The following is a 25757-nucleotide window of genomic DNA, read 5'->3' as shown; positions in this document are numbered from 1 at the left end:
AGCCCCTGCAGTCTGCCACCCCCCGTCCTTCCTCTCTAAAATCACACTTCCCCATTCCAATCTCTGCCTTCTCTGCACAGGACTCCTACCTTTTCCAGGGCAGATGCTGTTATCAGTCTCTGTGCCCTTTCCCAGCTCAGAGCTCTCCACTCCGATCTGCAGCACCTCCCGCCCCCTTCCTTGCTGATAGGATGACATTGTCGGCCGGGCAGGTGGAAGAGGACAAACAGGCATGGCCGCACAGCAGGAGGTGACCACGGTCTGTGATAGCCCCGTCCTGTGCGGAATGCAGTCACCGCTCACCTACTGCTGTGCGGCATGGCCATCAACAGGCCACGGACCAGCAACGGTCTGTGGCTTAGTGGTTGGGGACCCCTGGTATACAGTATATATGTCCTTAAGGTCTATATATTATAATATATACACTATATACTGTATTTACTGTGTGTGTGTGTGTATATATATATATATATATACACGGTATAAAATGGTGCACATAGAATATGGTGCAGCTGTGTATAGTAACCAATTAGTTTCTAGTTTTTATTTTCAAAGCTGCACCAGATTCTGTGTGCACCAGTTGTAGTAAATCTCTCCCAGAATAGCTATACTGTATATATTATGATTTATAGACCTTAAAGCGGTGGTTCACCCTAAAAAACAAGTTTCTACCATGAAATTCAGCATACTAGCGCGGGCTACAGTATGCCTTTATTTTATTTTTTTGGGCTGTACTCACAGTTTAATCCCGTAGTTAAGTTTCAGGGAACATGATTGACGGCCGGCTGTGGCGCGTCACGCTTCCCGAAAATAGCCGGAATAGGACTCGGCTCTTCACGGCGCTATACGGCGCCTGCGCACAGACTAGGAGCAGACTGCGCAGGCGCCGTGAAGAACCAAGTCCTATTTCGGCTATTTTCGGGAAGCGTGACGCGCCATAGCCGGCCGTCAATCATGTTCCCCTCTGCCTAAGAACACCTACTCCCTGTGGGGAGTCTGAAACTTAACTAAGGCATTAAACTGTGAGTACGGCGCAAAAAAAAAAAAAAAAAAGGCATACTGTAGCTCGCGCTAGTATGCTGGATGGCATGGATTATTTTTTTTTTAGGGTGAACCCCCGCTTTAAAGACAAATACAGTTGAATGACCCACAGTTGTGCTGTCTAGTCTATATTTACAACAAGAGGGATTATAGGAGTGAAGCTGTTGGGTGATACATAATTCCTCATTTCTGTTTCTTTAACAGATAAAGCTAAAGATCCCTTAGAATAATAATATGCTTCATACAGCATAATACAGAGTATCATCGCAATTGTATTATAAATCTGTTACGAAATAAATCTCTGGAAATGTTAGGGTTAAAAAAAGAACTCAGACAACATTTGGTTGAAAGTTTGCAGACCTAATCTTCATGGCAACATATTTTAAGGAATACCACCATCCATGCCATGTGTACCAAACAATCCCATCATCGGTTTTGGATGTGTAAGGTCCTTTGTAGTACACACCATTCAGATTAGCAGAGTGACACCTGGTGGAAATATGAAAAACATTTAACATAGACTAAGTAATCATTTATATAGTGCTAAGTCCATCATTCTTTTTGTAAAATTGTGTTATACATCCCAGTGTGCACTATAAAATGTTCATGAACAAAATGACTTTAAAATATTTTTTTAATAATTATGCAATAGTACTGAATTTCAGTAAATAAGGTTTTAAAGAATTACAGTTAATGTAGATACGAAGAACACATTTCCTTTTTTTTTTTTTGTTGTTGTTGCTACACTAAAATTATCTTTCTAGTAGAAAACATGGAAAGGGCATTCACCATCTTTTGTATTTAAATTTTTGTAATTATATAAACACACTAAAAAGAAAGAACAACGGGATGCAAAAAAAAAAAAAAAAAAAAAAAAATATATATATATATATATATATATATATATACCTGTATATATATATTTATTTAATTGATTAATTAATTAACCAAGGAGAGAAGAATGAATAAATTAGGGTTAATAAGGTGTACCTCAGGAGTTGATTCTGCTTCCTGCCCCAGGTTGGCTGTGTGTTTCTGGTGATTGATTAAAGCAGGCGTGTCCAAAGTCCGGCCCGCGGGCCAAATGCGGCCCCCCTGTTGATTTAATACGGCCCCCCTGGGGATTTTGATATATATATTGTTTGTGGCCCCCAGGGCCACAAAAGATATATACTGTATTTATCGGCACTGCCTTGGAGGGGGCAGGACGAGCGCCGTCAGATTACATGAAGAGAATCTCCTGTTTACTCAGCAATGTCTGTATTGGAAGTCCCGTCTCCTAGGATGCCATTGGACGATTGTTCTGTCTATCATAGGAGGACTTTGTATTAAGGAGGCCGCCGAGTAAACAAGAGATTTTCCTGTTTGTAATCTGTCGGCACTCGTCCCGCCCCCTCCCTCTGCCCTCTGAGGCTGCAGATGGGCATCGATCAGGCTGCACTGATGGCAATGGTAAGGCTGCATTCATGGCACATGTGAGGCTGCATTGGTTGCAATGGTAAGCTGCATTGGTTGCAATGGTAAGGCTGCATTCATGGCACATGTGAGGCTGCATTTATGGCACATGTGAGGCCGCATTTATGGCACATGTGGGGCTGCATTGGTTGCAATGGTGAGGCTGCATTCATGGCAATGGTGAGGCTGCATTCATGGCAATGGTGAGGCTGCATTCATGGCAATGATGAGGCTGCATTCATGGCAATGGTGGGGCTGCATTCATGTCAATGGTGAGGCTGCATTCATGGCAATGGTAAGCCTGTGAGTGTTATACGCCGATAAATACGGTATATCCAAATAGCACGCCCAAGATCATCCTTAGTCCTGAGCAGCGCTCTGGGATTCGTTGGGGCCACAAAATAAATATATACAGTATATCCAAATAACACGCCCGAGCTCATCTCTTCACCACACACAGCCACAAAGGCAAGAGAATTCTTGTTTGGCCGTGTATTAGTGCTCGAAAGAACACACTTAGACCGAATTTTAATGGTTCAAAGAATGTCAGGCAAAATTGTCGGCCCTCACGCATGTTTACTTCATCAAACCTGGCCCTCTTTGAAAAAAGTTTGGACACCCCTGGATTAAAGCATCACATGCCCATGTCTGCTACTTAGCTTCCGAGTCCCTACCTGTTGTGCCCTGCCTCCTGTGTTACCTGTTGGCGGATTCCTGCTTGCTGATCCTTGTACCACTCATTTGGATTTCTGCCTGACTTGACCTTGGAATTGTTCACAGCATTTTGCTTGCCTGCTGCCTACGCTGACCTTGTACAGTCCATAGATTTCTCTTGTGTTATCAGCCTCAGGACTACAGATAACATTTCTTACTACTTTCTTTTGGTCCTGGTGCCGTCTTGCCAGGAGCTATAGCATGGTGTGCAAAGACCTGGGGGCAACCAAGTACCAGTAGGCCTGCTTGCTTTAAAGTGGTTGTAAAGTCAGAAGTTTTTTTATCTTTATGCATTAAAATAAAAAACCCTGCGTGTGCAGCAGCCCCCTCAGCCCCCTAATACTTACCTGAGCCATCTTGATCCAGCGATGTTGCAGGAGTGTCTCGGCTGCCCGGGACTCTCCCTACTCATTGGCAGAAACTGCAGCGTGGCGCCATTAGCTCCCACTGCTGTCAATCAAAGTCAGTGAGCTAATGAGGAGAGAGGGGCGGGGCTGAACTGTGGCTCCATGTTTAAATGTACACACATATCAGCAGCTCGGCTCAGTTGCCTTCATAGCAAGCTGCAGGGGGGTGGGGCCAGAAGCACTGGCGAGGGACACGAAAAGAGGAGGATCTGGGTTGCTAATTCACACAACTGGGTGGGCTTGGGGCACAGTGCTCAGTCCCCCGAGCCCACCCTTTTTGGAAGCCTATTAGAGCCTCTGGCTCTAACCACGTTCTTAATCCATATGTCTGGCGCCCGGCATGTAGATTAGGGGGCCATACCCCTGTGCCCTGCATCACGGGCCGCCAATAATATACAACATCAAATGGAGGGGAAAAAAGGAAAGAGGTACCCGGACACAAAGGGTGCCGGGTAAGGGGTTACTTGTAGCAACAAAGACTAGATCATGCTGATATTTTATCAAAAATCTGATTTATTCTATTAACAAGATGTATATTTATTGTATCAAAAAAGCTCCAAAAAGGGAGAAATGGAAGGTTCTTTAAAAAATTGATTAATTTAATTACCGTAAACATTCCAACAAATAAGACAAACATTTAACAGGTACACAACAACACAAAACACTGTCCGGACGCTTTTGAATTGTCCCACGGTCAGCCAAACTACCGTTTATTGCAGGGATATGCAATTAGCGGACCTCCAGCTGTTGCAAAACTACAATTCCCATCATGCCACTGCCTCTGGGTGTCATGCTTGTGGCTGTCAGAATCTTGCTATGCCTCATGGGAATTGTAGTTCTGCAACAGCTGGAGGTCCGCTAATTGCATATCCCTGGTTTATTGTAACTATTGTATTGGAGTCAATTAAAGACCAATATATGCAAATTAGTAGTGGCTGGCGGTGGGACAGTCCAAAAGTATGGTAGTGTGGGGTGGGAGGGATAGTGAATTAGCCTTTTATTAATTTTGGCACATCCAATCATTACACAAGGTATTCACTGGTATAGTAATGTTACACGTCTGGGATGCAATGCTGATCCTGGTGTTGAAAAAAAAATGAGAGGAAGCAGGCTTTAGGACAATACTATCCCTAGATGCAACCTAGGCCTTTGACAGTATTGAATGGCCTTATTTATGGGAAACCCCAAGATGCTTTGGCATAGGCCCTAAATTTATAGCTTGGGTACAACATGTCCAATCAGTGGCAAAAGTCAGTGTCGATGGTCAATGCTCCCCCTTTCTGCATCTCTCAAGAAGCTCCAGGCAGGGGTGCCCTTTATTTCCCCCCTGTTTGCTCTCATTATGGTTCCATTGGCAATGTCAGTACAGGCGTCGTCTGGTTCCATAAAAGGTTTTAGATGTGCCTCATTAGAAGAATAGATAATACTGTATGCTCATGACACCCTATTTTTTCTTCAGAATACTAGTGTAGCACTACCCCCGAAGGAGCTGCTGGTTTGTTTTCGCCAGCCTCTCATTGGCTCTCCTCAGATGGACTCCCCACCAAACAGCTATCTCGCTTGGGATCTTCAGGATTGGGAACCTAGTCGACCACTGGGTTCCCTGCCACAGCTCAAATGTTCTGGACCATCATGGTCCCGGAACCAGGAATTCCGCGTGGCATGCATGCCCCGGTAGGCCATAACGCTGGGGCGCCATGGTGCAGACACCCTAAATGTGGGTGCCGCACTTGAAGAAGAAGACCCAGAACTAATGGCGTCTGCCCCATAAATACCCTCCCCCAGCATGCACAGAGAGGCTCAAATAATATGAAAAGCAGGTGATGGCGCCACCCTAAAGTGTAGAGTGTAGACTAGTGTCAATGGTAATTAATAATAATGTGTGGGTGGTACAATATAAAAAACAGAACAAAAAAACGAAAAATGCTTAGTGATAGTCCAAATAACAAACAAAAAATTCAAATGTGTTCCAGTGCTAAAACAAAATCCTCATTCCATTTCTGCTTCATGCACAAATTGAGTGAATCAATAAATATAAATATATATATGGTGCTGTGTGCTTTCAACAGACAGTACTCATACTGTAAGTGAAAAAGTCTTTATGCAAAAGTTCCATGCAATAAATAAATAAATAAAAGTGCTGTGTGCTTCTTCCACGTGAAACAACGTTGATCTAAATCTTCTGTGCAAAAATCGTGCTCACTCCCTGTGGTCCCGCACTCACCAGATACTTGCACCCCTACAGGGGGTATCCTGCAAGTATCTGGTGAGTGCGGGACCACAGGGAGTGAGCACGATTTTTGCACAGAAGATTTAGATCAACGTTGTTTCACGTGGAAGAAGCACACAGCACTTTTATTTATTTATTTATTGCATGGAACTTTTGCATAAAGACTTTTTCACTTACAGTATGAGTACTGTCTGTTGAAAGCACACAGCACCATATATATATTTATATTTATTGATTCACTCAATTTGTGCATGAAGCAGAAATGGAATGAGGATTTTGTTTTAGCACTGGAACACATTTGAATTTTTTGTTTGTTATTTGGACTATCACTAAGCATTTTTCGTTTTTTTGTTCTGTTTTTTATATTGTACCACCCACACATTATTATTAATTACCATTGACACTAGTCTACACTCTACACTTTAGGGTGGCGCCACCACCTGCTTTTCATATTATTTCATACCCTTCTCCATTTTGTGGGGATTTTTTTGCAGGGGCAGCCCCTCATACTCATTATATATATATTTTTTAATCACCTGAGAGTCTATCCGAGGGCTCCAGACTATTTTTAAATATTCTGTGGCGCAGATTCATATTTTCTTTTCACAGAGAGGCTCAACCCTCCTGAATGGCTGCTGGGGAAGAGCACCCAAACCTTGACGCCACTGCTGCCACCTACTGTCCTGGGGTGGGAAGAACACCCCAGCAACAACAGAATAAGCTCACAGCACAGCCAAGCTGAGACACAGACCCAATTTTAACACATTAACCAGATCAGAGTTTAACTAACACTCTGATCTCCCTCTAAATTTTAATAGCACTTTAAAGTAACCAGGCGCTACACTAGTTTGTCCTTAGTTAATCTCATCACTCTGATTCGAACATTTGGGCCCTTCTCAGGCCTAGAAATCAACCCTTATGCCATCAGACCGTAGCGTCTTCATATTCTTGATGCACTGAACCACAAGCTGATCTGGAAACAGGGTTCATCCAGGATTAGGTAGGAAACAATGGAGTGGCCTCTGGAGGAGGGAGGCTTGATGCTGCCTCATTTATGTTTTTATTATCTGGTGGAAAAACTGCAAATGCTTACATCAGTGTCTTGATTGTGGACCCCACCTTCCTCCTGATGGAACAGATTCTGGGCTCAATCCCATTTAGATGCAGGATCTCTGCGCAATTTAAAATCTCTGCCCACTATCCTGATGTTGCAAAGGGTTTGGGATACTATTAAGTCTATCTTGCGAAATAAGGGATACTCGGAATACACTCTGCTATGGGATAACATCACTTTGCCAGAAATTGCCAACCTAGGCACCTTTGCACAATGGAAGTAAACTTTCCCACCTGTTTACGAACAATTAGGTAGATTCAGAGAGAGTTAGGCCAGCGTGTCAGTAGATACGCCGACCTAACTCTGAATCTGCCCCGACCTATGTTTAAGTGTATTCTCAATCAGAGATACGCTTAAACATATCTAAAATACGACGGCTTGCGCCGTCCTCTCTTAGGTTGCAATATTTCTGCTGGCCGCTAGGTGGCGCTTCCATTGCGGTCGGCGTAGAATATGCAAATCACTAGATACGCCGATTCATGAACGTACGCCCGGCCCCCGCTGTACATTGACTCCGTTTACGTAAGAGATAGGCCGCCTAAAGTTAAAGCTAGGCCCTAGGTGGCGTAGCCAATGTTAAAGTATGGCCACCGTTCCCGCGTCGAAATTCGAAATTTTTACGTCGTTTGCCTAAGTCGTCCGTGAATAGGGATTTACGTCGTTTACGTCCACGTCGAAATCAATAGGCCCGTGCGGCGTACTTAGCCGCAATGCACACTGGGAAATGTAGGCGCCCGGCGCATGCGCAGTTTAAAAAAAACTTCAAAAACGTCAGGTCAAGCCCCATTGACATAAAACACGCCCCCTTAGACAAATTTGAATTAGGCGCCCTTACGCCCGCCCGCTTTAGGCTACGCCGATGTAACTTAGCAGGCAAGTACTTTGAGATTCAAGTACTTGCCTAGCTAACTGACGGCGGCGTAGCCTAAACACGCTAAGCTACGCCGCCACAAAGTTGCGGCAACGTCTCTGAACCTACCTAAAAGTGTTGAAATCATTTCAACAGATTCAGGATAAATTTCATCTCCCTCACACCTGTTTTTACCAATATCTCCAGCTGAGGCATGCACTACAAGCCTTGTACACACGACCGGGATTCCCGGTGGTAAAAAGTCCGCCGGGAATCCCGTGGGGAAAACTGAGAACCTGCTCGGTAACTTTCCCCCTGTACACACCAGAGGTTTTCCCGTCGGGAAAACTGCGGTGAGAGCTTTGGCCAGGAATCCTGGCCGTGTGTATGCTCCACAGTGTTTCTTATAGGAAAACTGCTCGGAAAAAGACCGCCTGGAGCCGCAGCAGGAAAAAAGAGAACATGTTCTCATTTTTCCTGCCAGGATTCCCGGCGGTTTTCCTGTCGAAGAAACTGCCATGGAGCATACACACGGCCAGTTTTCCCGGCCAAAAACTGGTTGTGTGTACGAGGCATTACGCGTTATAGACCATCTGTGCTCAACACCATATTCAAAGCCAACGATAGGGGGGGTAACGTTTCCTATGTATACATGAGTTTACTTAACTCTATCTTGCACAAAAATCTTTTATCCTCAAAATCTAAATGAGAACAGGATGTGGACATGATTTCTAGGGATTATTGAAAATCTATCTTACAAATGATCCCTTTAGTCTCCTTCTCTAAATCTAGGCATTTGTTTCAACTGTACATTCTAGATAGAACCTATCGCACCACTGAATGGTTGCAGAAATACTATCTTCTATTTCCTAGATGCTTGAGGGACACTGGAAACTTAGGGTCAGATTCTCGCAGACTGGTGTATCTTTGCGGCGGTGTAACATATCTGATTTACGTTACGCCGCCGCAACTTACACGGGCAAGTGCTGTATTCTCAAAGCACTTGCTCTGTAAGTTGCGGCGGCGTAGCGTAAAGCGGCCGGCGTAAGCCTGCCTAATTCAAATGTGGAAGGGGGGGGCGTGTTTTATGTTAATCTACTGTGACCCGACGTGATTGACGTTTTTAACGAACGGCGCATGCGCCATCCGTGGAAATCTCCCAGTGTGCATTGCTCCTAATACGCCGCAAGGACGTATTGGTTTTGACGTGGACGTAAATGACATCCAGCCCCATTCACGGACGAGTTACGCAAACGACGTAACTTTTTAAAATTTTGACGCGGGAACGACGGCCATACTTAACATTATATAACATTATTATAACCTTAGATACGACGGCTCAAAGCAGAGATACGCTGTTGTATCTTGGTTGAGAATCCGGGCCTTAAAGGGGTTGTAAAGGTAATTTTTTTTTCTAAATAGCTTTCTTTACCTTAGTGCAGTCCTCCTTCACTCACCTCATCCTTCGATTTTGCTTTTAAATGAAGGAAAAATTTGGGAACAACTGCGCTAAGGTGATAGTTTGAGATTGATAAGCAGCAATTAAAATTGTGTATAAACAAAGTATGAACAAGTGAAAAAAAAGGGGGGGATAATTGCGCTAAACTCAATTGTGTCGAATGTGTGACCAAATATGTGCAATTAACAAGTGAATCTATACTGGAGGCATAGATTCGTCCTGTGGAATCAGGGGGGCGTAGCCACCTATTCCCACTGTGCACTGGTGTTTAAAAACCCAGTCGTCGTATGGCACTGGGATGTGTAAATCGTGACTGCAAATATCAGAGTCAGGGAGCTGTGGCTGCCAGTCCCTCCCAGACAGTGGCTAGTGTGAGCCCAAAAAATTCTTTTGCAGTGAAAACAATGTAACACAAATAATAACACAAAAAACCGTGATAGCAGTTTCTGCTGAGATTAATCACAGAAATAATATACCGTATTTTCCGGCGTATAAGACGACCCGGCGTATAAGACGACCCCCTAATTTTCCAGGAAAATTTTTGGTTTTGGGATATACTCACTGTATAAGACTACCCCCTTTTTTTCAAGCCCCACTGTGCCATTACATGCCCCCACTTTGCCATTACATGCCCCCACTGTGCCATTACATGCCCCCACTGTGCCATTACATGCCCCCACTGTGCCATCACATTAAATGCCCCCACAGTGCCATCACATTACATGCCCCCACAGTGCCATCACATTACTTTCCCCCACAGTGCCATCACATTGCATGCCCCCACAGTGCCATCACATTGCATTCCCCCACAGTGCCATCACATTGCATTCCCCCACAGTGCCATCACATTGCATGCCCCTACAGTGCCATCACATTGCATTCCCCCACAGTGCCATCACATTGCATGCCCCCACAGTGCCATCACATTGCATGCCCCCACTTTCCCCCCCACTGTGCCATCACTCACGTTTTGCAGGCCGGTGACAGTCTCCGTCTGCTGCGAGTGTTCATGATTTCAAAGCCGCGCGCCGTCTTCTCAGCGTGTCCTGTGATTGGCAGAACACAAATTTTCCCAGTAGCGCCTCTGTTCTATGTTCCGCCAATCACGGATGCCTTCTCATCTCGTCCGAGGATGAGAAGGCATCCGTGATAGGCGGAAAACAGAACAGAGGCGCTGCTGGGAAGAGTTCTGTTCCGCCTATCACAGGACAGCGAGGACGTGCTGAGAAGACGGCGCGCAGCTTTGAAATTATGACGATCGCAGCTGCACGGAGACCGTACCCGGCGTATAAGACGACCCGCGACTTTGGATGCATTTTTTTGCATCCAGAAAGTCGTCTTATACGCCGGAAAATACGGTAAGTCCATAAAGTCCAAATTTAAAATTAGGTAGATAGTAAGTCCATAGGCTATGGAGACACCCGTGAAATTCCAGAATGCTGTAACTGAACACCAGATGTGAATCCACCACCAATTGTGCAGCTGCTTACCAGAAATTCAGGTCCTGCCGGACCACTATCAACATATCTCTTAACCCAGATTTTAAGGTAGTAGGGACTCCTCCACTTGCACCAGAACCCAGCCGTATCCAGCGATGGATATAGAAAACAAGACAGAGCTCCACATGGCATAAAATCCAGGTGATTTATTTAAAATAACATAAAGTGAATATACAACTCACATTTGCAGATAAAAAAACCAGCAATTGGCCTGTAACGCCGGCCGGACGTATCCAGGAACCAGCCGGCGTTACAGGCCAATTGCTGGTTTTTTTATCTGCAAATGTGAGTTGTATATTCACTTTATGTTATTTTAAATAAATCACCTGGATTTTATGCCATGTGGAGCTCTGTCTTGTTTTCTATATCCATCGCTGGATACGGCTGGGTTCTGGTGCAAGTGGAGGAGTCCCTACTACCTTAAAATCTGGGTTAAGAGATATGTTGATAGTGGTCCGGCAGGACCTGAATTTCTGGTAAGCAGCTGCACAATTGGTGGTGGATTCACATCTGGTGTTCAGTTACAGCATTCTGGAATTTCACGGGTGTCTCCATAGCCTATGGACTTACTATCTACCTAATTTTAAATTTGGACTTTATGGACTTATATTATTTCTGTGATTAATCTCAGCAGAAACTGCTATCACGGTTTTTTGCTTTTAAATGTCCTTATTTCTTCTGAGAAATTTTCACTTCCTGTTCTTTTGTCTGTAACTCCACACAGTAATGCAAGGCTTTCTCCCTGGTGTGGAGTGTCGTGCTCGCCCCCTCCGTTGGACTGCAGGAGAGTCAGGACGCTCTCTGCGTTGCAGATAGAAAAAGGAGCTGTGTGTTAGTGGGCGTCCTGACTCTCACCACTATCGGCGGCGGGAGAGGGCCCCGCAGGTCTCCCGCGCCCTCCGCCGCTTACCGGAGCTGTCGGTAGCGGCGGAGGCGATCGGGTCCTTCTCCCTCTGTGTCATAGATACAAATGAGGGCAAGATGGCCCCCACCCGTCTCCACAGCATAGCAGAAGCGACGTCAAAACGTCACTTCCGCCCATGCGTTTAAAGGCACATTTTTTTGTTGCAATTTTTTCAAAATTTTTGCATATTAGTCTAAATATGAGATCTGTGGTCTTTTTTTCCTTTTACAAGGGATGCTTACAAAGTGACCCTTTTTGTTTTTTTAAAAACAGTGTAAAAATAAATAAAATCATGTAAAATAAATAAGAAAACAAAAATTTTTTTTTTAATCGCCCCGCCCCGAAGAGCTTGTGCGCAGAAGCGAACACATACGTGAGTAGCGCCCGCATATGAAAACAGTGTTCAAACCGCACAAGTGAGATATTGCTGCAATCGTTAGAGTGAGAGCAATAATTATAGTCCTAGACCTCCTCTGTAACTCAAAAGATGCAGCCTATAGAATTTTTTAAACGTCACCTATGGAAATTTTTAAGGGTAAAAGTTTGACGCCATTCCACGAGCGGGTGCAATTTTGAAGCGTGACATGTTAGGTATCATTTTACTCAGCGTAACATTATCTTTCACAATGTAAAAACTTTACTGTTGTCTTATTTTTTAATTAAAAAACGTGCGCTTGTAAGATCGCTGCGCAAATATGGTGTGACAAAAAGTATTGCAATGACCGCCATTTTATTCTCTAGGGTGTTAGAAAAAATATATAATGTTTGGGGGTTCTAAGTAATTTTCTAGCAAAAAAACTTGTTTTAAACTTGTAAACACAGAGGGCCAGATCCAGAGAGAATTGGATCCTCGCAGCGTATCAGAGATACGCTACGTCGCCGTACCTTACCTGGCGGAATTTCGAATCCTCAACGATTTCGCACCGTAAGTTACGGTGGCGTAGTGTATTTCTGGCGGCAGAATTCAAATCTGCGATCAGGGGGCGGGTTTCATTTAAATGAAGCGCGTCCCCACGCCGAATGAACTGCGCATGCGTCGTCCAGAAATTTCCCGCCGTGCTTTGCGCGAAATGACGTCGCAACGACGTCATTTTTTTAACTTAGACGTGAGTTACGTCATTCCTATTCACGGACTACTTACGCAAAAAAAAAAAAAATATTCTAATTTCGATGCGGGAACGACGGCCATACTTAACATGGCAAGTCTATCTATACGCCGCAAAATACCAGCTTTAACTATACGCCGAAAAAAGCCGACTACAGACGACGTTAGAAAATGCGACGGCCGCGCGTACGTTCGTGGATCGTCGTAAATCTCTAATTTACATACCCGATGTGGAAAACGACGCGAACTCCACCCAGTGGGCGCCGAAGTATTGCATCTAAGATCCGAAGGCGTACGAAGCCGTACGCCTGTCGGATCTTACCCAAATGCCGTCGTATCTTGGTTTGAGGATTCAAACTAAAGATACGACGCAGGAAATTTGAAAGTACCGCCGGCGTACATGCTCTGTGAATCTGGCCCGGAGTCTGAAAAACAGGCTCTGTCCTTAAGTGGTTAAGGTACGAGGCTTTATTGAAAATCCCTTATTTTATAATTTGAGACTAGTGCATGATTGTTATACCAACTTTATTCAAGCTGAATATAGACACACTAATAGCAGAAAAAATGAGGAAAATTAGCAAGTGATGAACTTTTATTTACAGCTGGCTGATATTGATGATTGAAGGCTTGATATCTGAAAAGACAACAGTTTTATAATAATCTTGGCCCAATGAGGGCTAGCTGTCACTAGCTGCAGGGCAAATTTAAACAATCTCCTAATGTAATGCCAGTTGCCATTTTGGAGCAGGTAGTGTTTTGGTTAGATAGCATGCCTCCAGGAGAATAAGATATCTGCAGGACAATGATAAGGGCAGGTGGGAGAGTCTTTGCAATGTATGAGGTGCTAGGGATGGGTCCTGGATGCCTGATATATTTTACCACTATTTAGGTTGTGGGCCCTTTAGGGGGGAACTGAAGATAATTTTTTTGTACTCAGGGTTTCCTACCCAATGAAGGGTAAGTGGTTCCAGGGTGGTCCTGATGGAAAGGAGAGTACTAATTTCCAGTACTCTCTGAATTGCTAAGTCCTCATTTTGGGACTCAATTCGGAGGTTTGGAAAGATATTTGGATGAGACGAAACCTCCAGCCCTGATTGCGGAGACTTTGGTCGTGGATGAGGCTGGGTTCACACTACTACACTACTTTCATCCTACTTTGCTCTGCTACATTGGTCCTACACTGATCCTACATTGGTCCTACATTGGTCCTACATTGATCCTACATTGGTCCTACATCCATCCTACTTTCATGAACAGGATACTACTTTGATCCGACTTTGTGATAGTCTGACTTGTTCTTTGACCAATCAAAACAATCCCAGAGTGAGATAAATTCCTTTTACTGCTGCTGTAATCACAAGTCGGATGTCAAAAGTCGGATGGTAAGGACAAGGCTCCTACTTTGGTCCGACTTCAATGATATTCAATGGTTGAAGTAGGATCAATGTAGGACCAAAGTAGTACAGGGAGCATTTTCAAAGTCCGACCGACTTGTGTAGGACCAGTTAAGACAGCTCTCATAGGGAAACATTGATTTTCACACGTCATGCTACATGAGCTCCCAATGTAGGACCGTTGTCGGACAAGTGTGAACCCAGCCAGAGGCTGGGTTCACACTACTACACTACTTTCATCCTACTTTGCTCTGCTACATTGGTCCTACATTTATCCTACATTGGTCCTACATCCATCCTACTTTCATGAACAGGATACTACTTTGGTCCGACTTAAATGATATTCAATGGGCCTGAAGTAGGATCAATGTAGGACCAAAAGTAGTACAGGGAGCATTTTCAAAGTCGGACCGACTTGTGTAGGACGCTACAAGACGCTCTCATAGGGAAACATTGAACACAGAGCAAAGTAGGATGAAAGTAGTGTAGTAGTGTGAACCCAGCCTTAGGCTGGGTTCACACTACTACACTACTTTGATCCTACTTTGCTCTGCTACATTGGTCCTACACTGATCCTACATTGGTCCTACATTGGTCCTACATTGATCCTACATTGGTCCTACATCCATCCTACTTTCATGAACAGGATACTACTTTGATCCGACTTTGTGATAGTCTGACTTGTTCTTTGACCAATCAAAACAATCCCAGAGTGAGATAAATTCCTTTTACTGCTGCTGTAATCACAAGTCGGATGTCAAAAGTCGGATGGTTAGGACAAGGCTCCTACTTTGATCCTACTTTAATGATATTCAATGGGCTGATGTAGGATCAAAGTAGGACCAAAGTAGTACAGGGAGTAGTTTCAAAGTCCGACCGACTTGTGTCGGACCAGTTAAGACAGCTCTCATAGGGAAACATTGATTTTCACACGTCATGCTACATGAGCTCCCAATGTAGGACCGTTGTAGGACAAGTGTGAACCCAGCCTTAGGCTGGGTTCACACTACTACACTACTTTCATCCTACTTTGCTCTGCTACATTGGTCCTACATTTATCCTACATTGGTCCTACATCCATCCTACTTTCATGAACAGGATACTACTTTGGTCCGACTTCAATGATATTCAATGGGCCTGAAGTAGGATCAATGTAGGACCAAAAGTAGTACAGGGAGCATTTTCAAAGTCGGACCGACTTGTGTAGGATGCTACAAGACGCTCTCATAGGGAAACATTGAACACAGAGCAAAGTAGGATGAAAGTAGTGTAGTAGTGTGAACCCAGCCTTAACCTGTGTTAATCAGAGTACAGAAAAGGAAGAGGAAACAGTCGTCACCTGTCTGTGAGGGAAACAACAGAACACAGCTGTGTAAGCAATGTGGGCTAGCTTGTGGCTGAGACACGGTTGCTAAACTATGGTAACCTCCTTTTGGGGACCCCTGAGGCACACAGGAGCTTGCAAATACCCTGTAAAGGACGAGTGTGACTAACAGTAAGCCAACTCTTTATTTTTGATCGATGGGCAATTTTTGTTTGCTTTTTTTTTGCTGAGTACAAAGCTATTTCTGTTTGCCTGTATTTTTTATGTTTTTGTTTCTTTTTAAATAAAAGGACTGTTTGCTTTTACCTACATGCTTGGCTAATAATCTTGGGCTCCAATATCACATCTTTTGGGTTCTCATGTCCAACTCAAAAGATACACTTTATGACCTCTAAGAAGTTACTTTGAATTGGGAATGTCAGGTCTAACTAGACATGGTAAGGCCATAATAATGTTAAATTCAAATGTGGGAAATACTGCATTTGAAAAACAATACAGGGAACTTAGCTCATGTTTCTTATCCAAATGTTACCTGTTATACCACCATCCACCTTTATCCTGTTCAGCACAGTTCTCCTCATAGTTGTCATTGTCTCGATCCAAAGTGCTAAATTTCATCCCATTATGGTTTGCCCACCATTGTACTTCTGGGTTAAATCCTCCAGTGAGAGAGTCTCCAGCTGTACCTGAATACTCTCCACAACTAATCTGGTAACTGCTCTGAAAACAAGGAAGGAGGTTGTAGTAAAATATATGGTGCACATTATAAAACTGATTGAAATTTGAATGTGTTTTTTTTTTTTAACTAGTGGTTATTTAATACGTTTTAAAACTATTCCAGAAAAGTTCAGCACTACTGTAAATCATACAAACTGATCCAAATAACATCAGAATATTATAAGATATGCATCTATTATCTAAGTTAAAGTGCAGTTTACACCTATTTGTAGTTACCCAAACATCAAATTGCGTAATTCTACCTGGCTGGGCCAGCACATGTGCTCCGAGTTATTTCTATGGAAAGCTCGGGGGACTGTGCCTTTATATATGTACAACTTTGTGTAGATCCATATTAGATCTCTGCACATATGACCCATGATGCTGTTTATTGCTTCTGTAGTGTAGCTGTTAAATACTGAACATGTTCTTTTAAAATTTTCAGTATCCTATGTGAAGTTAAGGATTGTGACTGTATAACACATTGTACTGCTCTGAAGAGTAATGGATGTATTATGTATGTTTAATAAAATTGTCTGTCTTGAGATAGAATATAAGACTAAGGAGGGGGGGGGGGGGCTCTGGAGGAACTACAATACAAGTGTAACTGCAGATAAACTTTCTTTCCCCAGTCCTTCCATTACCTCTTCATGGCCAACTCTGAAACTTTTGTAGTCAGCAATTCGTCTTTGTCCTTCAAAATCCTGGAGATCAATTCTTAATGTGTAGTCATCTGGTTATGGAAAAATAACATAATAAAAATGTTTATTTCAATAAAAATATGTTATGCCCCGTACACACGAGCGGTACGGGGCATAACAATGGTTTTCCCGATGGAATTCCTCTCAAGTCTACCTTGCATACACACGGTCACACAAAAGTTCAATACAATTTTGACTGCCAAGAACGCGGTGACGTAAAAGAAAATGAAGTTCAATGCTTCTGAGCATGCGTCAAATTTTTCCGAGCATGCGTGTTTTTTTTTTACCGTTGGAATTCCATACAGACGAACGGTTTTCCCACTAGGGTTTTTTCCTGATGGGAAAAAAGAGATCCTGCTCTCTTTTTTTCCCGGCAGATTTCCTGTAGGAAAAAGTCAGATGGAGCATACACATGGTCGGAATTCCCGGCCAAAAGCTCTCATCTGACTTTTTTCGCCGGGAAAACTGTCCGTGTGTACGGGGCATTATACTCTTAGTCTGGGAAAATGCATTCTGAAAGCACAAAAACAGTAGGATGTGTTCTGACAGGCACACAATATGTGAAAATTAGGTATTGTTATCTGCATGAATCATTTCTTTTATTTTTCTTGAAGAACATTATAACTGGAGGGCGTGCCATTAATGAGACAATTATTTCAGACAGCAAGCTCATGTGCAAACAAATATATGGGATGTACTGAATATTTTGACTGTAGAGCTCACACATATGGGGCATACTATTGTAGCATTACCCCCGGAGGAGCTGCTGGATTTTTGGGCGGCACATTACCTCATGGCTCCTCCAAATTCCTAGGGGTGAATGATGCGTATTGCATATAGTAGAAGAAAAGCAATGTCCACAACAGGTGCTCTTTGCTGTGCTCTTTATTACCCAGCCGGGTAAAAACAGTAAACTTATGGTGAGGAAAGTAAAGTTGAAGAAGGGAGAATAGCAGATTCAGGCGTGAGGATAGGAAACAGTCCTGCTCCCAAGCAGTAACACTTTTATGCGCCGCTACTGCTGGAGTGGGTTTAGCATACCCGGACAGGCCTCTCTCACTGACCTGGCAGCCGAAGTATCACTCGGAACAATTGTAGGATAAAGTCTCTGCCACAGACCCTCCTTGGTGAGCCTCAGAAAGATACCTCTGCCACAGGCCCTCTCTGGATTGAATTCTTGGAGATATCCCTCCTTAGAGGAGTTACGCCTGGATCTCCTTCAACTGATCGCCCAGGTACCAACTGATAGGTGATCAATGCCTCAGTGTCCGGCAACCTCGATCACCAGTGGTTTGTCCAGGCCCTCCTCAGACTGACTCCCCAGTGAACAGCAGTACAGCTTGGGATCCTCAAAGGTCGGAACCCAGTCACTCACTGGGTCCCTGTCGCTTTTCAGATGCTCCGGGCCAGCATGGGTCCGGAACCAGGAACACCGTGTGGCACGCAAACCCCAGGCCAGGTAGGCCATAACGCCGGGGCGCCGTAATGTGAAATAATGACATTGTTTTGTTCCTAAAGAAACCATACATTTTGCTATTTTCAGGATCAAAACCTGAATTTCAGCATCACTAGCATTAGTAGTAGTACACTAAGGGGCTTTACATAATCTATGAAAATGTGAACAGATTTATGTCCTTTAATTCAGACTGGGGTTCAAGTCAATAAGAGGTGGCAGAATAAAAGGTATGTTAATGGTAATGTAAAGTACCTTGCTTAGTCAAGAAGTGCAAGTTATCATTTCCTAGCCAGAATTCTCCCTTCGCTGAAGCAAAATCTCCAAATCCTTGTTTATAGTCAGTCCAATTCCTAATGGAACAGAAAATCAAATGTTTATGTGTAGTTATAATATCTGCAATTATAGTTTTATATTATCTACAAGATTTAAAGGTTTATTTTGCAACTGGATAGACAAATGGACATGATACTTATTAACACACAATAGAATTTTGATCCAAGTTAACGTTTGTTTGTTAATACAGGGTCAGGAACGATTGTCCCCACTTTAAGGAAAATATAATTATTTTTTCTCAAATTTTCCAGTTTATTTTGAATGATTGCAAGGTAAGAAACTGATCTTATATGTCATTTTTTTCATTATGAGTTCAAAAACTGATAATTTTTTTCATTACTTGTATAAAATCTACAATATACAGTATAAACAAAGTGCTGAACACTTAACACTTTGTCTGTAGAGCATTCTGAGCTTTCTAAGGGACATCTGCCCCTGCGAGGCAGTCTGTGTCACTGAAGAGCCATTGCAGTTAGGCCTCAGCATGTGCTTGCCTGAGGGCCCTGACCTTAAAAAAAACGTACTGGAGGACACTACTTTAGGAAGCTGGGCTGGAGAAGGACCCCTTTCACTTCTAAGTGTCTCAGGGGAGTTAGTTGGGGAGCGAGAGAGCTAAACGAACACTTCGAAAACATTTATCTTCTTCTCAGCCATACCTTCTGGGCGGCTGGGCCCCACTCCCAGGGATTGGCTGGGGTCAGTTAAATATTCATAACTCAGTAGCTGACCATCCAACTCTAGTTCTGGAAGCTTCTTAAAACGTAATTTAATCAGCCTAGGGCAGGACGCTACATCTAAAAAGAAAGAAAAAATATTTTGGCTCTGACAAAACTTAGATCTAGCACAGTGGTCTCCAAACTGTGGCCCGGGGGCCAGATGCGGCACTTTGCTTGCTTGTATCTGGCCCTTGGGGCACTGTATTATTTACGGACACCAATGAAGGGTACAGTTCCTCCCAAAGATACCATCGATGGGCCGCAATTCCTACCAATGACATCAATGATGGGGCACAGCTCCTCTCAATGACACCAACAATGAAGCCCAATGACACAAATGATTGGGCACAATTCCACCCAATGATATCAATGATGGGGCACAATTCCTCCCAATGACACCAAACATTGGGACGATTCCTCCCAATGATGGGGCACAATTCTTCCCAATGATGGGGCACAATTACTCCCAATGACACTGATGATGGGGCACAATTACTCCCAATGACACCAATGATGGGGGATTATTTACTTCCACTGATGCTGGGACAGTCTGTTCTCCCGATGGCCAGAGTCCAACCCCCCCGAAAGTCTGAAGGACAGTAAACTGGCCCTTTGTTTAGAAAGTTTGGAGACCCCTGATCTAGCAGATAGCGCTAGGTCTGCTAGTCAGCTTCTGGTTTCTTATGTGTCCTTGGTGCTTCATCATTGAGACCTTCTTCCAATCATTAACAGCAATATTCTTGTCCACCTGGGAGTCCTTGATGTTACCACCCACCTCTGAGTGTTTCAGCATCAACCAAAAAACATACATATAAAATGCTTTAATTTTTTACTAAGATTTACCGATAGAAATTTTGGTTTCCATCCGAACGTCTCTGAAAAACTGTCCAGCCCCCTCCCTCAGACATGTCGCAGTATGCATAGAATGATGTATTGCTTTGCAATGGTTTAATCTTGTAAAAGCCACTCTGTTTATGTCCATCGTTGTAAATGTCACCACAGTCTGACCAAAAAGCAAAAAAAAAAGAATGACAGAAGATGAATTAGTGACTAGACTAATAAAGACTGTGACACTGGTGTATAATTGCCAAATGTGTTACATATTCAGATTCTTCTATATAGAAAAATGAGAAATATACAAATAGCTGCTTTTTCTCATTAATATCACTGGACAACACTAATACAATATGAAGGAAAAGTTCTAGTAGTGCCCACGTTACTTCCTGCTGACTTGGACATTGCCCATTTGCTGAGAAGCCAAGAGTCCTGTATTGAACGCTCAGATCGGTTGGTCACTTGCCAAGAGAGAAGGTTGCGATGACTAGTTTACATTACAGGACATGGTGCCGCTGATGATCATGAGGCAGTGGATTCAGGTATGAAAACAAGGTCGATTGTTTATGACCCTAAAATGGTTGATAAATCAAGAACAGGTGGAGTAACTTCCAAAACTTTTAGCTTTAAGTGTCCAGCATCTACTGAAAACTAAAGTAATAAATAGAAAGCAAAGTAAAGCCTCACACAGATATACTATAGCATTTATATATTTTTTTATGTTGATGGATGATCATAGAAATGGCCCGAGAACAATATAATATTGTAAAAAAAAAAATTCAATACTAATGTAGCACTACCCCCGGAGGAGCTGCTGGTTGTTTTGGGTGGCACATTTACCTCGTGGCTCTTCCGAATTCCTAGGGGTGAATGGTGCGTATAGCAATAGTAAAGGAATGTCCGCAACAGGTGTCTTTTCTGTGCTCTTTATTACCCAGCCGGGTAAAAACAATGAACTGGTGATGAAAGGGATAGAGTTTGCAAGAAGAAGGAGAACAGCAGATTCAGGCGTAGTATTTGGAACAGTCCTGCTCCCACGTGTAACATTTTCTGCACCACTTCTGCCTGAGTGGGTTTAGTGTACCCGGACAGGTCTCTCTCACTGACCTGGCAGCCGGAGTGTGATAGATTATAATAATATGCCTATTTTATGTTAAGACTAATTTTTTTATTCTTTTATTAGAATCACTGAAATGTTTCTCTTTTCTATATTCCTTATACTGTTTATTTGTTTCATACGCATTATGGATATGTATGTATGGGAATGATCAATACTGCTTATTTTCCTTGATAAGATTTGTCAGATATCAGATATTGTTTTAAAGTAATGAACTCAGCATTGAAAATATGAAGGATAAAGAACTGAAGATTGGGAACAGATGTAATTTCGTTCCCTCATGTTACAAATGTGTTCAGCTTCCTTTTTTTTCCTTCTGCTTCTCATCTTTCAAATGTGTGCTTCGGCCCATCCCCCTACTACATTCTAAAGTGGACTTTAACCTTCCCTCCCCTCCATTTCACTCGGATCTCCTGAAGGCTTGTGGAGGAAACTTGCTGAGCTGAATTAACTTTTTTACACTAGATGTGTGTGCAGCCTTCCCAGGAAAAGACCCTTATATGGACTGACCAATGAGAAGCTTCATGCCAAGGACAAGCCACACAGGGAGGAGGGTAGAGTGGGTGTGGGTGTATGATGTGAACCAATCAATGCATGTTTTGTGATTCTATGCTTTTAATAAAGCTGTGGGGGCCATAGCTCAGGCCCTCTCTTGGCTGATGAACATTGGAAGGTGAGCATGTGAAATCTTTTTGTCTGGATTGCCTGATCTCATTTATTTGAATCAGGCGGTAGAATGGGTTCCTCCCTGAGAAATTGTGTCAGGAAAATAATTAGTCCACATCAGGAGTATCACTCGAACCTTTGTAGGATAAAGTCTCTGCCACAGACCCTCCTGAAATAGACGTCAGGGAGACACCTCTACTACAGGCCCTCTCTAATTGCAGTTACGGACGCAATCCTCCTTAGGTGAATTACGCCTGGATCTCCTTCTTAACATCGCCAGGTACCAACTGACAGGTGATCAATCCTTCAGTGTCCGGCTACCTTGATCCCCGGTGTTTTTAAAAAAAAATCCTTTTGGATCGCCAGCCTCTCATTGGCGCTCCTCAGATGGACTCCCCACCGAACAGCTATACTGCTTGGGGTCCTCAGAGGTGGGAACCCAGTCGATCACTGGGTCCCCGTCGCTGCTCAATTGTTCCGGACCAACATAGTCCCGGAACCAGGAACACCGCGTGGCACGCACGCCCCAGCCAGGTAGGCCATAACGCCGGGGCGCCGTGATGTGGGCACCCTAAAGGTGAGTGCCACACTGGACGAAGAAGACCCCAGAACAAATGGCGTCTACCCCATAAATACCCTCCCCCAGCATGCACAGCGAGGCTCAACCCTCCTGATTGGCTGCTGGGGAAGAGCACCCAAACCTTGACTCCACTGCTGCCATCTACTGCACTGGGGTGGGAAGAACACCCCAGCACAACAGAATGAGCCCACAGCACAGTCAAGCTGAGACAGAGACCCCGTTTTGAACATAACAATTTGGATCAGAGTTTAAAGCGGAGCTCCACCCTAAAGTGGAACTCACGCTGATCGGAACCCTGCCCCCCTCCGGTGTCACATTTGACACCTTTCAGGGGGAGGGGGGTGCAGATACCTGTCTAAAGACAGGTATTTGCACCCACTTCCGGCCACAGAGCTTCGGGTTTTATCCGGGCATGACGTCACCTCCCGTTGTGCTCTGGGAACACTCGGCTCCCAGAGCACAGCGGGAGCCAATCAGCGGCGCAGCGCAACTCGCGCATGCGCCGTAGGGAACCGGGTAGTGAAGCCGGAGCGCTTCACTTCCTGGTTCCCTCACTGAGGATGGCGGGGGGAGCAGCAGAGAGACAAGCGATCGCCCTCTGCTGCGGACGGCGCTGGACTCCAGAACAGGTAAGTGTCCTAATATTAAAAGTCAGCAGCTGCAGTATTTGAAGCTGCTGGCTTTTAATATTTTTTTTTAGTGACACATCCGCTTTAACTACACTCTGATCTACCTCTAAATTTAAATAGCACCGGTACTCCAAAGTAACCAGGCGCTACACTAATATTGGCCAGGCAAGGAGAGCATTAATCAGAGAAGCAGCCCATGGTAACTCTGGAGGAGCTGCAGAGATCCACAACGCAGGTGGGAGAATCTGTCCACATGACAACTATTAGTTATCCACTCCACAAATCTGGCCTTTATGGAAGAGTGGCAAGAAAAAAGCCATTGTTAAAAGGAAGCCATAATAAGTCCCGTTTGCAGTTTGCGAGAAGCAATTTGGGGGACACAGCAAACATGTGGAATAAGGTGCTCTGGTCAGAAGAGACCAAAAATGAACTTTTTGGCTTAAAAGCAAAACACTATGTGTGGTGGAAAACACTACACATCACCCTGAACACACAATCCTTATGCCGCGTACACACGATCATTTTTCAGCATGTCCAAAAAACTAAGTTTTCCCAACTTCATCATTAAAACGACGTTGCCTACACACCATTGTTTTTAAAAAATGATCTAGCAAAGCGCGGTGACGTACAACACGTACGACGGCACTATAAAGGGGAAAAAAGTCTTAGTAAAAGACGATTCGCGCTTTTCTGTCTGTTACAGCGTGATGAATGTGCTTACTCCATTATGAATAGTAGTTTTACCAGAACGAGCACTCCCGTCTCATAACTTGCTTCTGAGCATGCGCGTTTTTTTTACGTCGTTTTAGCTCACACACGATCATTTTTTACAACCCGAATAACGACATTGTTTAAAAACGACGTTAAAAGATGCAGCATGTTCGAATTTTTTTTTGTCATTTTTCAAAACCTGAAAAATGATGTGTAGCCCACACACGATCATTTTAAATGACGTTTTTGAAAAACAAAGTTTTTTTCATCCCGAAAAATGATCGTGTGTACGAGGCATAATGTGCATAATTGTCAAACATGGTGGTGGCAGCATCATGTTGTGGGGATGCTTTTCTTCAGCAGGGACAGGGAAGCTGGTCCAAGTTGATGGGAAGATGGATGGAGCCAAATACAGGGCAATCTAAAGCCTCGTACACACGATCGGTCCATCCGATGAGAACGGTCTGATGGACCGTTTTCATCGGTTAACTGATGAAACTGACTGATGGTCAGTCGTGCCTACACACCATCGGTTAAAAAAACGTTTGTGTCAGAACGCGGTGACGTAAAACACAACGACGTGCTGAAAAAAACGAAGTTCAATGCTTCCAAGCATGCGTCGACTTGATTCTGAGCATGCGTGGATTTTTAACCGATGGTCGTGCCTACTAACGATCATTTTTTTTCTATCGGTTAGGAATCCATCGGTTAAATTTAAAACAAGATTGCTTTTTTTTAACCTATGGATAAATAACCGATAGGGCCCACACACAATCGGTTTGATCCAATGAAAACGGTCCATCAGACCGTTCTCATCGGTTTGACCGATCGTGTGTATGCGGAATTAGAAGAAAACCTGTTAGAGTCTACAAAAGACATGAGACTGGGTCAAAGGTTCACCTTCCAGCAGGACAACGACCCTAAACATACAGCCAGAACTACAATGGAATGGTTTAGATCAAAGCATATTCATGTGTTAGATTAGCCCAGTCAAAGTCCAGACCTAAATCCAATTAAGATTTTGTGGCAAGACTTGAAAATTACTGTTCACCAATGCTCTCCATCCAATCTGACAGAGCTTGAGCTATTTTGCAAAGAAGAATGGGCAAAAATGTCACTCTCTAGATTTGCAAAGCTGGTAGAGACATACCAAAAAGACTGCAGCTGTAATTGCAGAGAAAGGTGATTCTACAAAGTATTGACTGAGGGGGCTGAATACAAATTCACGCCACACTTTTCACATATTTATTTGTAAAAAAAAAAAAAATTGAAAACCATTTATCATTTTCCTTCCATTTCACAATTATGTGCCACTTTGTGTTGGTCTATTACATAAAATCCCAATAAAATACATTTACGTTTTTGGTTGTAACATGAAAAATTTGGAAAATTTCAAGGGGTGTGAATACTTTTTCAAAATCAGTCTGCATTAGAGCTTACATGGGATCTTCCCCCTGCACTCACCTGGCATTGCACGGGCCTGCTCACCTAATACCCAGAAGTACCAGGTATTTCCAGGATCTCCAGTAAGCAAACAAGATAGCATAGAAGCACAGGGAAGGTAATTAGTATTTGCATAGGAGGTGGGTTATAAAGAATACCTAATAATTTGCTGCAAATCTAAAAAAAAATGATAGGTTTACTTTAAAGGGTCACTAAAGGATTTTTTTTTTTTAGCTAAATAGCTTCCTTTACCTTACTGCAGTCCTGGTTTCATGTCCTCATTGTTCGTTTTTGCTCTGATGTTGCTGTAATTCTTCTCTGTTCCGAACACTTCCTGGTTGTCTGTTTCCTGATCACC

At 43.5% G+C, this 25757-nt stretch overlaps 1 protein-coding gene across 1 annotated transcript in view; it reads right to left on the bottom strand.

The window, feature by feature from the left end:
• Nucleotides 1–1096: 1096 nt before the first annotated feature.
• FGL1 (fibrinogen like 1) overlaps nucleotides 1097–25757 on the bottom strand; it is a 61624-nt gene continuing 36963 nt past the window's right edge. The window contains exons 4-8 of the mRNA XM_040334584.1: nucleotides 20263–20422; nucleotides 18623–18720; nucleotides 16858–16946; nucleotides 16029–16216; nucleotides 1097–1530 (exon numbers count right to left, since the gene is read on the bottom strand). Of these exons, the coding sequence (XP_040190518.1) occupies nucleotides 1371–1530; nucleotides 16029–16216; nucleotides 16858–16946; nucleotides 18623–18720; nucleotides 20263–20422 (695 nt within the window). The 3' untranslated portion in view covers nucleotides 1097–1370. The remainder of the gene's footprint in view (nucleotides 1531–16028; nucleotides 16217–16857; nucleotides 16947–18622; nucleotides 18721–20262; nucleotides 20423–25757) is intronic.

This window comes from Rana temporaria, chromosome 1 (assembly GCF_905171775.1).
Source record: "Rana temporaria chromosome 1, aRanTem1.1, whole genome shotgun sequence".
Lineage (NCBI taxonomy): Eukaryota > Metazoa > Chordata > Amphibia > Anura > Ranidae > Rana > Rana temporaria.
This window is presented reverse-complemented; position numbering and strand designations above follow the sequence as displayed.